At 46.2% G+C, this 18,399-nt stretch overlaps 1 protein-coding gene across 5 annotated transcripts in view; it reads left to right on the top strand.

Moving 5' to 3' along the window:
• The window catches only part of TANC2 (tetratricopeptide repeat, ankyrin repeat and coiled-coil containing 2), a 247,267-nt gene that overhangs the window by 106,908 nt on the left and 121,960 nt on the right, over positions 1 to 18,399 (top strand). For all 5 annotated transcript variants that reach the window (XM_037411279.1, XM_037411277.1, XM_037411278.1 and 2 more), the window contains one exon: positions 15,068 to 15,178. In XM_037411279.1, the coding sequence (XP_037267176.1) occupies positions 15,068 to 15,178 (111 nt within the window). The remainder of the gene's footprint in view (positions 1 to 15,067; positions 15,179 to 18,399) is intronic.

Here is an 18,399-nt window from a genome sequence, read left to right as displayed (position 1 = left end):
TCCTACTTCTGCAGTGGTGGGACAGCCCGTTTTGGGAACTCTCCTGCGTGGTCCCACCACGTTGTTGGGTTGGGTCGCTTGCCCGATGGCCGTTAGTCCCTGGCACACCGTGGTGACACCGCTGCTCGCCAGGTCCTGCCGCACGGGGCCACTTGTTGCAGAGCTGCGTGTGCTGGGTTTTCATTCCAGGTCCATGACCAATGCCCAGAACAGCCAGAAAGTTGAGATTTGGGATTGATCGTTGGCTCCGGGCCGTTGCTTTGGCACTTGCTGTACCTTTCCTTGCTCTGCAGTGACTTGCCCTGAGCAGCTGTTGGGGCTGTGTAATTCCGTTCCTGGATATAGTGCCGATTTCACCACGTGCATGTGATTTGGGGTTTTGTTGAAGATGTCTTTGGCCAACATTCAGGCTGTATTCCTGTATACCTGCCTGCCTTCTCTTGCCAGAAACCTTTACCAATGGTCCTGGCACCTCAAAATACACAATAGCACAGCCCATCCCTCTTCCATGCACTTCATTAAGAGGTAACATATTGTTTGTTACCAAGAGACGATTCTTGATTTATTTCCAAGTACATATTGTGCATATACATTTCTGAATGAGCTGCTTTTCTATTCCAGCATCAGCTTTTTTAGCAGTTTAACCAAAAGCTCACAGAGTACCCCATCTGTTGAGCCACAGCCTGGGGTTCTTACACTGCACATGGAGAGGGGCGCTTGTTCTGTCAGCAAATAAACGTCCTGCAGTTAAATGAAAGGAGAAAACAAAGTAACCTAAACTGCTTTGAAATGGTACTTTGACTGAAGGAAAAAAAAATATTCTAATTTCCAATATTTATTTGGTTCAATACATTTGTATTTATTAAACCATGTTGTAGCTGACCCCACGGATCTGGTCCATGTCTGTCGCAGCCCGGCTTGGTGGGGATGTGCGATGGCTGCCCAAGCGCCACTTCCCACAGGATTCGGTCCCATGCGGTGCCGGGACTCCGGAGCGGCTGTGGATGGCAGCTTGGCTGAAGGTTGCAGCACCAGCGCCTGGTTCCACACGGGAGTTGGAAGCGTTCCTGCTGGCTCATTGCAAGGAGCTCTGTGTCTAACAGCAGTGCCTCACCAGGAGCTACTTTACGTCTTGAGAGTCAATTGTTCTTCAGGATGTCTTTTTAAACACACAATTATAATTTCCTTATCCCCTCCCTCCACTCCCCCCAGTTATAAAAGATCTCACACACACCCCCAGTTAGAAAAGATGCTTTGGGAATCATGTTCCCAAATGATGGGAAAGCCTGGTTTTATGAAAAGAGGCACGGCAATAGGAAATGAAAACTTTTTGAAGTGTTAGAACACTTCTAAAAGCTTTTCTGTTTTCTTGTGTTTTGTAAAAGACAAATGAGTGATGTGGAGCCGTACCTGTTGCTGGTACTGCTCTGGAAAATAGGCAAATTCTTGCTGCCTGCTGAATCTGAGGGCAGGTTGCCCAAGGAGATGAGGATGACTGACTCCGCGTTGTCTCCCAGCGAAGGAGTGACTGCTGTAGAACACATGGGCTTAGTTTTATCTCGTACGATATTTGTTAAAAGTTTATATTCGGACGGAAGGCACTTATGCATGTATAAATACAGTGTTGTGCTGAAACATTCTTTCTGATTGCCAAAGACCCAGCGCTGCTATGCAATCACCATCTAAACATTGCAGGTTTGATTTGTTTATACACACAAAGATTAAATTTCCACTTTCATGTTTGCGTCAAAATAGTACTTAGTGTATAGCATTGTGTTACAGTTTGATTTCATAAGTAAGTGGTTTTGCACTATAAATATTTCATTGCATGATAATCATGCAGTTAGAATGTAGCTTCATGTCAAGTTTGTTCTGAAGCTCTAGGGCCCTTTGTTTTGCACTGTCAGAAAGCATAAAATGCCAGCAGAGGAAACGCGTTGGTCAGCTTTTGTAAATCTGGATTAGCAGATGCTAATTGAAACCTAACTTTGCTCTCTCCCAGTGTTTTAAAATTTCACCTCTTGGGAAAACAAAGACTTGTTTATGTGCCTTTGTTTTCAGCAGCGTGTTTGAGTATCACGCTAGCTCATGCTGAGGTGAGAGGTGCAAGGCTGCTGCTTGCTCCTCTGTGTTCTTCTGGTTGTGCCTGGTTCATCCTTTTACAGTGTTGCTCTGCGTTTTCTCCATAAATCTAACACAGACCAATTTTTTGTATACGGATTCCTCTCTACCCTATTTCTTTAGGAATTAAGACTTACTCTTTTCTTCCTGTTCAGTGGTAGAATCTTTCTTTAGTTTATTTAAACAAGTTGATGGTTTTAAGTTTTGTGGGGTTTTTTTTCCCCCCCTGTTAGAACACCCAGGTTTTGTATTTAATGAGTATATGACTGCAGAGAATTTCTGAGTGAATTTAAACTTTAGCTTTTGTCAAAGGTTTGCATCTTCGTTTTTCATTTTATTTCGGGGGGGGGGGGGAGATGACTAAGCACTTTGCTTTCTGTAATTGTTCCTAGGGCATGCTTTGAAATTTCTAGAAACAGTTTGAAGAGGTGAATAAGCTTGTCCAGCACTTTGTTCATAAGAGCAACAGTGATATAAATTATGTACATCGAAAGGAGCTCTACCAAAAAGACAGTAAATCCAACCTCTTGCCAAGCTGAGTTTCTACTAGAACCACTTATTTATGCACAAAGCAGTGACTTTTTTAAAACAACTAAATGCAAAGAAAAATCAGCTTCAACAAAACCGGTTGACTGTCTCCCTCTGAACCCCCCCCCAACCCTATCGTTGTATAAATGACAAGGAGCGCTGTAATCCTGTGCGTTCCAACTGTTGAATTCCGACTGTTGCCCATGCCGTTATGGTGGACAGTAGGAGCTGTCGGCTGGGGAAGGTGTCACAGCCTCCTCCCCAGCAGTGAACACACAAACCGCGGTGGCAGATGCCACCGGGATGCGGCACCGGCAGAGGTGGGTGTGGGGCAGGTGGGTGCTGCAGGAGCCAAGGGCCAGGGCACCCGCTGGCAGACGCGGGGGGCTTTTCCTCTCGCCTCAGCAGCGGTTTTGGAGCATTTCTGTTGAATTTCTGTCTCTCTGTCTTTTGTGCCAAGTGTCAGACCTGTAGGGGGTCTGTAGAGGCAGGGGTCCTGGCTGGCCGCCCCTGCGCTGCTTTGGAGCCGTCAAGGTGGGAAAGAGGATGGCGAGGGGTGGGGGGTGGTACGAGAGGGGCTGCCTGGAGGGTGAGAGCATCAGCGTTGTGAGGGGATGGGGCAGCTGGCAGGTCCTGGGAGAGCGGGCTGGGGAGAAAGTGTGGATGGAAAAAAATGAAGCTTCAACTCAGAGGAGGGGAAAGAACGCTTGGTTTGCCAAAGGGTAAAGCTGAGCGCCCAAGGGAGGACGCGGGCGCAGCAGGGGCGGAGGGGAGCGGGGTGGGTGCCAGCCGGGGGGCGGCAGGCTGAAACAAGGGTTGGTTCTGGGGCTGCCGGCGTGGGAAATGATGCGCTCGGGAGCCAGCGAGGAGCGAGCGTGTCTCTGGTCCTTTCGTTGTAACACCCTGCTGTACCGGTTCGGGGGGGGGGCAGCAAAATGGCTGGGCGAAGGGAGGCGGAGCAGCAGCCGTGCCGGTGTCGCCAGCGATGCTCTGGCTGCCGGAGCTGGGCCAGGTGTTGCTCTTGAGTTACGGGCTGGTCTTTGAGTAGCTGTGGTCCTGCATGTCTGCGATGAGGAGCACAGCTCCTCGTTGCAAGTTGTGGAAAGTTGGAACTTGGAACTTCTACAAGGTTTTTCTCTGCAAAGGTGAAGCCAGGCTTAGGAGAGCACAGGTTATTTTTTATCCTTGCTTTTATCATTTTCTTTTTACCTTCTCACTCGTGGAAGCAAACAGGTCTAGGTAAGAAGATGATTTTTGAAGGGAAGTCACAAGATGGGTGCGTTTCTTTCAATAAATGGCCACTGCCCTTGTTGTGTGCCATGACTGTTGCTCCTTTCAGCTTAGAAACGGGCACTGAGAGCACTGCCTGCCCGGCAAAGTTACCCTCATCTTCACTTCAAGGGCTGGACAGGACCTGGTCCTTCGTGGGGCATCTCGCTGCTGCCGCAGGACCCACGTGCCACCGAAGCCGGCAAAGAGATTGTTGGGGCTTAAATCCCGTTACCCCAAGCAGCGTTGCTCTCCTGTGTCTGCCTGCACCGTTGGCAGAGGCAGGTCCAGTTGGTCTGCTTTTATCTCTCTGTGTTCACACAAATAATCACATGTTCGTTAGATATTTTAATTAAATCATTTAGGTACGCCCTGTCTACTTGTCCCATTTCCTCTGTGGAAGGCAAGGCTGCTGAGCAGTCATCGCTTCTCAAAACGGAAGGTTCTAACAGCATATTTACCTCTACAAGCAAATAAAAAATTTTAAAAGCAAAGAATAAATTACCGAAAACTAAAGGTGGTTGAATGGTAGCAATTTCCTTGGGTAAAAAACCACCGTGTAAACACAGCATAATAGTTTTTTCAAGTGTTAACAAACAAGTTCAGCTAATTCAGGCTTGTGTCTTGCCAGATAAGCGGCTTCATTTTATGGATGTAAGTGAAGCTCCTACCAGCAAAGAAATATGGATCCTAAATACAGTTTTGTATCAATTGAACATTTATGCATACATGTCACTGTAATTACAGGTCTGCCTTTATCAGCTAAACCAACTAAATTAGTTTTTAGCATAGCAAAATTTGAGTGACTGACACAGAAATAACATCACCTTATCTTTTCACATCTTTTGCCTTCATTTGAAATGCTGTTTTCAAGCAATGAATTCGTATTTGCTTCTCTGCCATCCGGTCCTGGTCATAAACAAGGGTCCTGTATAGCGAACAGGATCTGGCCTCTCATGTGCTTTAACGTGGCGTTCCTGGGGCTTGCAGTGGTGGGGTGTTGCGCGGTTGAGCCTTCTCTCTTACCAAGGTTATGGTGTCTTGCTATGATCTTAAGGCCGTGGTGGGAGAAGGAATGAGATTTTGGTGATGTGCATCTTAAGCTTACACCTGGCCTTTGCCCCTGCCGTTTCTGTTCACATTTAATTTGGCTGTGTAATTGATGCCTACCTTTGATCGTTCTTGGCTGCTTGTGAAATACTTCAACAGCTTTCTCACAGCAACATCTAGAGTGAATAAGTCCTTTTTGTCGTTCTTTTTCAGACCCCTTCCAAGCCTAGTGCAGTTCTTAAATTTTTTTAATGCTATAATAACAGGGGAGCAGTAGAATTCAGAGCAGCCCAGCATCACGGGCAGCGGGTACCGACCTCGTCGGTGCAGATGCTGCACAGAAGGAATGGCAGAGAGATGTGTCTGTCTGGGGTGGTAGAGCAGGTCATGAAAACGAAGTGTGACAACACAGGAGGACCAGGAGGTGTTCAGGGATGCTGAATTACTGTCTGTGCTAGGTAACCTCTCATTTCTGACTTCTGTAACACCAGGCGGCTGGAAGATGGTTGTTACAGCATCAGGTACTACAGAGGGCTCTGAAAGACCACCGACGGGTTGGCCCGACGTCTGTATGAAGCAAGTTAATAGCAGGTGGTCTGGAGGACAGGGTTAATGCTCACCATTATAAATATATGTATTTTTTTAAAATATATATATAATATATATATTTATTATATATATATATATCAATAGCATATACGAGGAGAAAGTTCACATGAGTATTGCGTGGCGGCGTTAGGCCCCGCCAGTCTGTTGGCGTGTCTTTGGGAGAGTCACCGCCCGTGCGGAGGGGAACCAGGCTGATTTTTCCATGAGTCTCCCTGAGTTTTCAGAAATGAGGTCAGCAGTGCAAAACTGGGAAGTGGTTTTTTCAAACTCTGTCGTTAATTTGTAAGAAGCTGTGCCGCGAGATGTTGTGAATGCCGAGAATCTGTCTCAAAAAGGGCCTGGTTACATTAATGGAAGATTCATTTTTTGTGGGCTTTGGGGAATAACGCCTCTGGCTCAAAGCCCCTGCATCGCGAGGTGCCAGGGACCGTGCCGGCTGCTCCCGTCCCCATTCCCGTGCTCCTTCCCAGGTGCCTGGTGCTCGCTGCTGGAGCCGGTGCTCTGAGCTCCGTGACCCCCATGCTCTGCTCGCAGGGGAAGGGCAGCAGCTCACAAGGCACGTGCACACCGGCTCCGCAGCCCTCCGGGAGCGTTGCAAGCACTAGGGAAAAATGGTGGCGGCGTGGGGCAGGAGAAGAGCAGTTCTGAATGCTTCGCAGCTTCGTGTGGCTTCACAGCTACTCGTTGTGATTGGGATGTTATTGTAGTCGAATCTCCATGTAGATAAAAATGGAGAGAAGAGCTGTGCAACAGAGGATGACATACGCTACCAGAAAGATTAGCCTTATTTTGTCAGCGGTTATATTATGCTTGCTCTTTTCTTCGGTGGGAAGAATCTTCAGTTAAACATATTTCCTTTTTTCCTAGTGACTTGAGATAGATTAAGCTGTGTTAATGTTTCTACTGCCTGACTTGTTCAACATACACAATTTTAAAAAGCCCCCTAAAACTGAAGTCCCTTCTTGGGGACACGGCAGCAGCCGGGTGTTTTTCCCCCAAGATCAGTCTTACGGAAAAGAGGAAAATGTTTGCCTCACTGGTTGTTTAATTAGTTTCTGATTTCTCTCGTGAAATTTATCTTGAAATCTGAGCATTGTGTTTTGATGAGTTGGGCTTTATGTTTCAACAATGGTGAAGGTTTCTTTCTAAACAGCGAAGTAACGGGGTTACCTATAATTTGATTAAAGTGACCAAGTTCTTTCCTGCTTTCTTTAGAACAGATGTCCTTTACAGTACAGCTGTGTCTCTTTCACAGTTTTTCTCTTTTTTAGTGCCAGTGCAATATTTGAGTCACTGAATTGCTGAAAGAACAACTCCAGGACAGTAGGAGATTGAATGGGAATAATGCGATACAGCACTCATGTTTTGTTGCATTCTCCTCTCATCTGTTTTAAATTTAACATTTAATGAAATAAAACTGTTGGGAAAAGGGATGTGAGAGGGGGGTGAGGAGTGCTCTCCCCTCCAGCTCTCCCCTGTCCTGTTTCTGCCATTTGGGTATTTGAGCAGATCTTACGTAGGCTTAAAATGTTGATGATGTGATTTCGTCCTGTAGTCCCAGGTCTTCTTTCACTCTGTGTTGTGGTGGTTGTTGGTTGTTGGGTTTTTTTGGGTTTTTTTTTCTGAAAGTATAACCAAAGCCTGAAACTTGAAAAGGAAAACTGACTGCAACAGAAATGTATGAAAAATGTCAGTGGGGATATTGCTTATTTTCATAACAAGATGACTTAGAAAGCAGGAGCAAGTGATGCTGAATTCCCTTCTCTTCTTTCATCATCCTCCCCTCATACACAAGGTTCTGCCTTGAGTCACACATGAGGAATTTCTGCTAAAAGAGGCAACTTTAAAAAACTTTAGAAGATGCTGAAAAGAAGCATTTTGGATGGGAAATGACGTGGAAGAGTCTACTACTGTGACACAGCTCCGAGGAGTCAAAAGCAGTTTGACGAGTTTGAATGGAAAGATGAAAGTACCACATCCTCCTCCTGCCATGTCGATATGTTAATTAAATAACTTGCTTCTCCTCAGAGCTGTCTCCCCTACAGGGATAAAGACTTTTTGGCAGCCCACGTTGGAAATAAACTTATCTACAGGGAAAGAGAGGTGGTTTTTTTCTTTCTAGAATCATTAATAGGAGCAACTTTCTTCCTACAGGCTTGCCAGAGTATTCCAGGCAACAGCTGCTCAACAGATTCACGCTGGGATGCTCTGGCTGGTCTCATCCAGAGCTCCAGTGTTGGCGCTGACCCGGGAGAGGGCTGGTTTGCTCTCCGTTAGCTCCCGCAGTGATAAGTTTGATAACAAATTGCTATTCCGTTTGCTCCAAGTGACAGAAAATAGTTGCACAGTCATAAGCAGCATGGGAATTGAGCTATATGTTTTTGCTGGAAGGGCAGGTGGGGGGTACAGGTTAGTATTTCCGGCAAAATTATTTTCTTTCTGAATACACAAATTTGTTGCAAACATAATTGTATTAACCCTTATTAAACACTTCATGCAGAAATCTGTATTATTTGGTTCTGTATGTATTTAAGATAGATATAAGCCTTTCAAAATCCAGTTATTTTCTCCCTTGAAAATTGATTAGGAGTGCCTATTCATACAGAAGTTGACTTTGATCAATTATTTGATTTTATTTGGGAGAGTTTGTAATAATTTAAGGTGAGTTATAATTTGGTTTAATTAAAATACTTGTTCAGAAGGCTCCTTCCTTTCTGATCTCCCTGGACATCTTGTAACATTGCTGCAGTGGCTTGCCCTTACATTCTGTGCTTTGTACGGAGCCGTTCATCTGGAGGGGGACAGAGGGTGAAACAATTTTCTAGTAGGTCCCTGTGGTCCCACGGGATTGCAGAATCCACTCCTCTGGGGAAGTTTATTCCTCATTTTTACAAAAACATTTTCAGAAGCAGTATTAGGTAAAACCTTCATGTTCCATATGTCTTACGGTTTAAAGGAAAAATTTTAAATTCAAACAGTTTTTTATAGTTGCTTATTTTAACTCTCCTTTGCCATTGCTGTGCTTCCATGACCAGCTGGCTGCAATCTCTACCTGCTTTTTTTTCCCTCAGTTCCTCTTTCCACCTTCATTTCCTTCAATTCTCTTGTTTCAGGACCTTATCACCTAAACTAAACAAGTTTGCTGAAAGTTTTGGAACAAGTAGGATGTTTCCAGACAACACATTGTTCTCCCTGCTTGTCTGTTCTGCCCTACCCCCGGTGCTGTGATAACCATGTGGTGGAAGGCGAGGGGCTTTAAAACATGATTAAAAACCTTTTATACTCTCAAATAACAGAAGGGAAGAAACTGTTACTGTTAGACAATGTTTTCTGTAAAATAACGCTGCGTTATCTGAAGAAGGATGTTAACCTGTAATTACACATTTTTAATTTTAATGATTTTTTTTTTTAAAACCTAAAAATCCTCGTTAAATGTAGCTGGTATCTTAGTGCCACAGCAAAAATAATCATGTGGTCTGTGATTTTCTCTTTTTATGGCCCTTACCTCAGCAAAATAAGGAGTCACTTGGGACCAGAGGCAGCACTGAAAGCTACATCTCTCATGTTCTGGGTGTAGTCCAGCTGTGTTGAATCTGACAGTTATTTGTTCCAGGAGCTCCGTGGATCAATAGCACTGCAGCACTTAAAACATTTTAGTACGAGGGAGACTTCAATCAGGTCTCCTCTCCGCAGCATTACGTAGCCATTGGGCAGCTTCCAGCACGTGAATCAGCCCTTGGCACGACAGCCAGCATTATTAACTAAAGATGGGGAGCGGGCGACGTGCAACGCGCCCACTTCGGCTCTTTCCAGACGAGCTCCCCAAGTTTGCTCTTTGCGTCGGTGCTCAGGCGCTGCGCCGCTCGCGCAGGGTTTGTACGAGCTCGTGCGTCCTCTCCGCATACAATTTGTCGTAAATGTTGCACTGACCATATTAAAAATACACTGTTGAAGTGCAAAATTCAGCTCTTCTTCAGCTGAGCTGGGCACAAGAGAGGAGTGTGCAATAAATGGAACGGTTTTTTCTCGTTGTCATTCGTGGCAGCCTTTCACCTCTCTAGCCCGGGACAAACCCGCTGGTTTTACCCAAAACTAGCCAGTTTCGTTAGTTCAGCCTCTTCTGGCAGAGGAGGGTTCAAGGCATGGTTGAAGTCCAGCTGTACTCGTGTGCGTGAGGTGGAGAGAGGCAAAACTGGGGGAAAAGCTGATGTGGAGGCAGCCTCTGCCTGGGACCTGCCCCGGCACAGCGTGTCGGGGCCCAGGCGGGTGACCGGGCCACATTGGTGTTTAGAACGATGAGGGGTGCGAGTTGACACGATAAAATCCTGCAGTGGTCTGTGTTAATGCCGTTCGGGGCGCCGTACTGTACGTTCCTCTGATGCTTGGAGGGAGCCCGGACCAGGAACGGCGCCCAGGTGCCCCGGGCTGGTCAGTCCATCGCTCGTGTGAGGGAGGAAGCGTTCCTGTCTCCTCCAGCATCCTCCTGGTCCCTCGATAGATCGCTTTCTCCTTTATCTCTAGGGCTGTATACGCACAGGTATAGGTGTATATATATTGCAGTCAATCCATGGAATGAATTCAGATCTACTGAAATAACTGCCTGAAAAAAACCACTTTATTCAATTAGGTCATTAGATGTTAATAACCCTTTTTTAGTGAAACATTTCTTTCAGAACTGAAACTTAATTTAGTAGATGAAGGCTTTTGCTAATCCATGATAATTTCCTTTTATCAATGCCTTTTAATCTAAAGAAAACCTTTTTTTTAATTAAAATACTAATTCATCTATAAATTACGTGGCAATGAAATGGTAACGTAGAAAATGCAATAGAATTAGGAAGCTCAGTGGGCTGAACTAGAACACAATGCTAATAAAGATAAAATGATTACTCTGAAAGAATAAACACATCCTGGTTTTTCTTTAGTTTATTTTTATGTGGTAGTAGATTAGACACTTGGTGTCAATCACAAACAGCACCAAAATTGATCCTGGCGCCCTGTGTGGTGTACAGGAGGATGAAGCATCAGTTTGAGGTGTTTGCCGTGTCGGTGTTTGCCGTGTCAGAGGGGCCGTGGTGCTCCCAGGTGGCTCCTTCCAGCCTCTGGAACAAGAGCCTCAATGGTGACACGGCTGAGCGTGCAGGCCCAAGGAATATTACGAGTTGGGCTGTGATGGCTGCTGTTCCTTAGGTGGGCATGCTTCCCGACCACTCTGGACCTCTGTTTCAAAGAGGCTGACAAAGCCAGCCTGCGGGGCGCCTGGCACGGCAGCCCCTCCTAATGGGTTTTCCCTGGTGTTCGTTTTAACGGGGCTTGATTGCAGCCCTGTGCGTCTGCTCAGAATAAGCGTTCGCTGTCGCGTGCCTTTTGATTCCCACCTGGCTGCAGAGCTGGGTGACGAGGCTGTTTCTCCTCTGTCAGAAAATGGAGCATCTCCCATCTCTGCTGGTGAAGGAGCCTTGTGGGGGCTCAGGGGTCTCTGGATTTTATCAGCTCGTGGCTTCCATTGCTCGCTCCTCTGGTGTAAGCAGCTGCCGACGGGTTCGTAATCCACAGGCAATCCCAAAACCAGGATAATGGAATTCTTCCTTTTTGGAAGAGCAGTTGCTCTCAAATGTATGTTTTTCCAAAAAATACATTATATACAGTTTTTAAACTGTTTTATATTCCTGTCTTGAAGCCCTCAGCCACTGGTGACAGTATAGTGCCTACAGTGTCTGTGTGGGCATTAAGAAGCAGCAGCACGAAAGCCAGGAAAGAAATGATTTATATCGCTGTCCTCACTGGAAGATAGACCACCTGCTACAGAAAGTGTCATAAATGAGCCATCTAATTAAACTTCCTGAATGCTTGCCCTGGTAATTGTTACGCATTATGTGGTTAATTCCTACCCTGGAATTAGCATTGCTTTTCTTGCACAGGAAAAGTTGCTGTCAAAGTTGAACAAGAATTTTATTGGTGCTGAAGGAAGGATTTTCAGGTTCGCTCTGCTGGCTTGGATGCTGGTGGGGATTAATCTCAGGAAGAACTGCAGGAGCTAGCCCGAACAATGAGCACTATTCTTTTTTTAAATAACTGCTCTAACCATTTAAATATAAGTTGCTACATGAGCAGTAGCAAGTCAGTTCCCGTGTGACAGCAGCGTCCCATGTGTCACCGAGCCCTGGGGACCAGGACCAGCCCAGGGACCCAAGTGATGACCTTGGGGCTTCAAGCTACGTGTAATCAGTGGGGTTTTCTGAATTTAAGGTGCATTTTGTAGTTCTAGAAAGACAGCATTACTAACTACAGCCATCTTCCTTTAATTATTTATAGTTTTATAACTGGTTATTGCAAATATTCTGTCTTTCCCCCCAGTGTTTTTGGAAGCAGTACTGTTCTCTGCTCAAAAACCTGCAGTTGTGTAACAGGAAAGGCTGTTCTGATGCTGGTTAATGCCTAGAGTCCGTTTGTTTTGTACAGAAAATCTTACAGAAATAAGAGACCTAACGGACTGAGGCAGGTATAGAATACTTCAAATAAGTTTTTCATGCTTTTGTTAGTTTTTATAGTATGTGCCAAATGCTTATCCCGTGACTTTGGTCATAAGGTTTGCCTGTGCTCACGGGAGGACGTTCAGGTCCTAGGCAAACTGTTGCGCATGAAAAGTCACTTTTACAAAAAGATCAACATTCTCCTTTAACATTTGGCTAAAGAATGGCAAAACAGATTTCCGAATTTATGGCATTTCCATTTGTTATTTATTCCGGTAGAAGACTAATGCCCAAATGTGAATCTGTCAGGATAATCTTCATTTGGACGGGAGTCAGGAGTGCTCAATTTTCGTATGTGAAAATCTGCTGTTCACGTCATTGGGTTACACGTGAGTTAGGAGGACTCTGTGTCTTTTTGAGGTTCAGAATACCTGAAATAAACTGTTTCTCTGTGGCTTTTTCCCGATCTGCAGTTACACCGGGAAGATTGTGTTGACGTGAGGCTTTTAAAGTAAACGGCTGTCTCTTAAGTCATGTTGACATAGTGGATCTCGTTGGGTGGTAACGTGTTCTTAAGACTGAAGTCATGCTTTCCAGGGAACAAAAATATAAATACCTGTACAGTGATGTATATGACTGCACTTGCGGTACATGGCGAATTCACCGCGCTGTTAGCGGGCAGTTCTTCCTGGCCCTCCGAAGAAGAGCTGTTGGCTCGGCGTGGTGAATCCGCGAGCGATCGCTTCTGCTGTTGTAGCTCAGGTGTGTGGAGAAGGCAGGAATTAATCTGGCGATGGGGTCAGCTCCTCGGTGAGGAGCAGAGAACATCCAGAAGAGATGCAGGACTAAAACGCACACTGGAATGGGAGATGCCGTATTCATTCCATCCAGATGGGAGCCGACCCGTTGGGTGCTGGTCTGTCAAAACATGTGGGTTCTGCACCCTCCGCAGACTTCCAGGTCTGCCCAGAAAGCGCTGGAGTTGCTACCGTCAGCCCTCTCGTTGGGTTCTTTTCAATTACTTCTTCCTCTTTGGGTTAGTAACTCCAATAATCTTTAGCGCTGTACCTTCTGGTGGCAATTCTGCTGCAGTCGTTGGCACCTCTTTAACTACAAAAATCCTGTTGGTTCTGTATTTCAGGATAAAATGAGCATTGCCAAGTGTCGCATCGGGTGATATATGGGTCTAGCGTTAGCCAGGAATGATAAGGAAAGAAAAGATGAGCTATTTCTAATACGTATTATAGAAATGACTGTTCCTGGGGCCGTGGTAAAACATTGGGAATGAATGTATTACAGCAGATGTTCAAAATGTAATCGCAAATGAAATATTTAGTAGGTTGGCCTGTGCAGAATTATTATTCTAAACAACTTCCATGCCATAGTTATAATCTTCTCAATATTTACATGTTTTCATTACATCAGTATCTGGCACAAGACCATCACTGAATAATTCTTTTAACGGGGGCTGGCGGGTCGCCGGTGTGTGCCTCGGGGGGTTGTGCAGGTGACCCCTGGCTCGTGGCGTGTGGCATCAAGGTTGTGTCGGAGCCAGGCTGCGCGCCCGCGGGTCCCTGTGCCGGTGGGATGGCGGTGGGGCCAGGGGGAGATGGGGGTTCAGGCCAGGCTCAGCACCGGCTGCCAGGCTCAGCGCCGCGCTGCCCCTGCATGCTCGGGGATGCGGTGATGGAGCCGGTGCTCGCCCAGCGCTTGCCTGTGCGAAGTGGCAGCATGTGGCACCTTTATCCCTCATCTCCCACGTCTCCTGGGGTGGATCCCGGGCGAAGGCAGGAGGGTGTTGATTTAGCACCTATTTTGGGGCAGGTGGCTCATTCCTTGCCTCTATTCTGCTTCACAGGGACTTCCTATGGGAAAAACATACCCTGACCTTTATTTCTGGTTTTCCCACCCCTTTTTGAAAAATTCCAGCAGTTGTTTATGGGCGAGCGGGTTGTGTGCAGCCTCTCTGGTCTCTCCTGGCCGAGCCCCCCCGGCTGTGGGGCCAGCAGCCTGCGCAGGCTCCTGGCTGGCTGGAGATGGATTGCTGCCGCCGGGGTCACCGCTGGCCAGGGGGGGCTTTTATTGCAAGAGATGCACGAGAACAAACGTGTGTGTGTCCCATCTTCAGTTTCAGCTCCTAAATTTAATTTGCAGGACAGACAGCTATAAATATCAGTGATGTGAGTCAGGGCTATTGTGCTGGGAGAGGCACTAGGCGTGCTGAACCACTGCAGGGGGCTTTTCAAATTAGCCTTTCACTTCCATGGGCATGTGAGTTTAACTTCAAAATGCAATATAATAATCTCTGCATATAACTTATTCGCTAGCTTTGATTCTCTGGTCTGGTAGAAATATCTGTTTAAAAACTTTTTATTAACAAAAGTGGTTTAGTAATTATTTTATTACAAACAAATGTTGCACTTTGTGTCTTTGAGTTCAGACTGTTTAAAACATGGGAAAATCCCACTTCTCTAGCATTGGTGGTCAGCGCTGCTTTGTTACAGTTTTACCTTTTCCCTGTTCTTTATTTCTCCTGAATCTTTTCTGGATTTGCAAGGATGAAAGTGGAGTGCTTGTTTTTTGTCTTGGACAGCAATAGCTTTGTTATCTGGTGTCAAACACCAGATATGTTTGGTCAGACATTCAGAATGTTTTGAAATTGAAATTTTATGTTCGAAGGAAACAATTGCCGAACATAAAACTTGTGTGTTCATTTTAGATACTTATAGTTAAATATTTTAAATGGTGATGGGCTCTGTGTACCTCTGTGATTTCTACAGTTGCTGAATCCAGGCCCATTTGCTTCCTATAAAAAAAATAAATCGCTACAGTTTTAACAAGAGCCACCTCCTATGTAAAGAATGCAGATAATTTTTTTTTCCTGGCAAAAAAAAAAAGGGGGGGGGGGGTAACCTGATATGAGTCTGACAGTGTCGTTTAGTTAAGTGCTTCCATCTGTTGCTTGCTATTTCCCTTACTCATGACCTCTCTTTCTCTCTCCCCCTCCTTCTCTTTAGCCCCTTTGAGGAAAGCAAAGTTTGTTGAGAGCCCTCGAATCCCAGAGTCAGAGCTTGGCTCACCAACACTTTCTTCAGCCCAGAAACTGGACGTTGATGCATACTGCCCCGGTAAGCTGCATGCAAAGGCTCTGCGCTGAGAGGGGGAACGGGCAACCCCGGCCCCCAAAGTATTGTTAAATGTCGTACGGCTCCTTTCTCTAGATGGTTGACTAGACCTTCCCCAGCCGAGTTTCATTGACTTGGAAACTTGAATAAGTATTGGTTTCTAATTTATACCCATTTCTGTTGGTTACTTGCAATTTTGTGTGTGGCCGCTTTGCCCTCAGAATAATTTAGAACATCTAGAGAGTTGCTTTTGAAAAGATAAAAATGATCCAATAAACAGACCGCTTTAAATTTAATTTTTAATGCTGGTCTTCAGAGAAACTGGAATAAAACCACATTGCAGAAATATCATTAAATCAACTAATGCAAAACTACGTGATCTTGTTAACCTGCATCCAAGAATATTGCTTTTTTTTTTAAAAAGGAATTTAATTTATATATCCTGTAGTAATTGCTCTTAAAAGTATACATCTTGCTAGAGGCCTCTGGTTGAAGCATAAATAGAAGCGGGTTGCTCCCTCCCTGGCTTAACCCCGTGTGCGTCTCTTGGTGGGGGCAGGCAGTTGCATAAATACCTTCGAGCTCAGGCAGAGCTGGTGCAGATGTGCGAGCGCTGTTAAAGCTTTCTGTAGCTGCGTTCCCAGATTCTTCCCAACTTGGAAGCAGCAGCCGGCTGGAGGCTGTGGAGGTGCTGCCCTCACACGAGGCTGGGACCGGCACCGGCTTCAAGCAGCAGCAGCAGCAAGCATTGCAGTGCATTTTTTTTGCTCAATCTGCGAGTTTCCTCCCCTGGCTTTCCCTAGTTTATGAACCAGAGGGACCCGTGTTCAGTACAGGCCTTGGATGGGGTACAAGGATGCTGGCTGTTTTGAGATGTCATGTAACTCGGCGACATCTGCCTCCTGAATCTGTAGCTACGGTAGAAAAGGTCATATTAATAAATGATGCTCTGAAATCAGGGGATCTTTTATTTCTGTGGATGGTGAGCTTTCAAAGTACTCACAATTGGAGGAATTAATTGAATGTTGTCCAAATTTTGAATGTGGGCTTTCTTTAATGTATTGTGTTTGAAAGAGGAGTTGTCTTAGAAAAGAAAAGCCAGTCCCTGTGCTTGGAAATGCCTCCTTTGAGGCCATGGTTGCTGTGAAATTGCTGCTGCTTTTTCAGTCATCATGAATTACAATTAAAATTTTGCTGTTGCAGCCCTTTCTTCTTCTAACTAAATAGCTTCTACTGTCATGTTTATAATTGTTAATAATTATAAACTTATTATGATTGCATCCACAGAGAATTATAATTGAATTGTAAATTTGGCTTAAAAAGCATAAATTCCACATTCCTATGTCTTGTGTTATGTCTTGCAGGCGTGCTTGCACGTGCGGCTCCGCCTGCCCCGGCTTCGCATGCCAGGGTGTTCCGAAGGGCAGGACTCTTGCCAAGCCCAGGAGCGGGCTCTGGCAATGGAACCTGTGATTATTATTTTTTTTTTCATCCCCCCCTTATTTTTTTTCTCCTTTTTGATCTCCTCCTCTTGCTGAATACACTGATAGCGTAGGGATCTGAAAGGAAAGGTGTAGTTTCCTACTGCCTTGAAGCGTCGTTAAAGAAACATGAAGCATCGTTAGGGAGTGAGGAAGAGGGAGAGGGCTGTGGTGGTACCCTCTGGTGCACGGCGCTGGCTCTCAGTGAGGGGGGGGCTTCAAGGTGCCCAGGACCACCTCTCACTGGGAAGCTTCTGCAGAGCCCAGCTGGGCTGCCGGGGCGGAGGGAGCCTGGGGAAGGGCTCCTGATGCTGCGCGGAGGTTGGTGGCGTGCGCGTGTTCTCCTTGCAGTGCTGCAGCTCCTCCCCTTGCTGGGCTGGGCGGATGGCTGGGCTCGGGGATACTGGGGGGCTTTGCCCACCGACACGATGCTGGTTCTTGCCCCACGCAGAGCTGCGGTGAGGCGCTGCCCAGCTCTCAACCCGTGGACGTTGACTCGTCTCCTGCGGCAGAACTGGATTATGCTTCACCCACCTGGATTTGTGGTTCCCGCTGTGAAAACAGCGGTGGCGTGAGGGCTGGAGGGTTTGCTGGGTCCAGGGCTGGATTAGAGGAGCTCAGGAGATGGAGAGCTGGGCTGGGGAAGCATCCTTGGGTAAAGAACCACAAAGATCGGGACAGCTCACAGGGACCAGAGGACTCTGAGTCTGGGCGCATCCTTTCCTGATGGAGGGAGAGGGGCTGAGCCCCACTCCACGGCAAAGCCCGCAGGCGCTGCCTGTGGTCGGTTTGCCAAGGAAATACAACTCCTTTCTTCGGCGTTAGGCTTTTTTTAACCCTCTTTCAAACGTGCGGATCCTGTGAAGGATGTTAGCACACAGTGTTAAATCCCAAGCGTCTCCAGGAATGATAAGAGTTGAAAGAAGGAAAAAAAGAAGGCTGAAGCTGTGCTAGAGCCTAGCAGTTGAGTGGAGGTGGAGTGGTGTGTAAAGTGATCCCTGACAAGTAATGTAATTAATTATACGCTTAAAGGCAGTTTAAAACACTAAATAGCAATGAGGAGAGAACATTATCTACTCTGCATGTAGAAATTATTATTTCAATTTGAGATGCCTAGAGATGAAATTTTGCTCAATGCTAAAATGTTTATTTTAAGGCTTCGGGCAAATTTCAGCACATGCCAGGGAGGAGGTTTCCTGAGCAACCACTGGCCACCGCATGGCCTCTCCCACCGGGATCTTCGGGATCTTGGCTTTGGGCATCTCGCCGTGTGACCAGTGTATGGGGGATGCGCTCCAGGCGTTTTCACTTCCAGTCAGGAGCAGGAAGAACTGGGTGGTGGGTATCTTTTGAGGGAGGTGGTGATAGCAAGGATGTAGTAAAGCTTTAAGCTTCTGGAGAGCTTTTTTTTTTGGAAATTACATTCTTTGTTTTGCTGAAGAAGGCCTTCAGATTCTGTAAGATGACTTTGTTGAAGTGAAAGCAGAAATTGACCCACATTTTAGAGTTGTTGCATTTAAGACGATGACAAAAAAGCTGGTTTGTGGCTTTGAGGAGCCGTTTGTATCAGATTTATATTTCTGCAGAAGTTTTTGTGAGCGAGGTGGTCATTCAGAGTTCCGTCGAGCCCTTTTTGACTCGGAGTGTCTGCGACAGGGAAACTGTCCCTTGTTCCTTGGCTCAGCGGTGACTCCGTTAGGAGGGGCTGAAAGGAGCGTGACCCTCCATCCCTCCCCGTCTGCT

The sequence above is a fragment of the Falco rusticolus genome, chromosome 18 (assembly GCF_015220075.1).
Source record: "Falco rusticolus isolate bFalRus1 chromosome 18, bFalRus1.pri, whole genome shotgun sequence".
NCBI classification, from domain to species: Eukaryota; Metazoa; Chordata; class Aves; order Falconiformes; family Falconidae; genus Falco; species Falco rusticolus.
The sequence above is the reverse complement of the archived record's forward strand: the minus strand, read 5'-3'. Positions and strand labels throughout refer to the sequence as shown.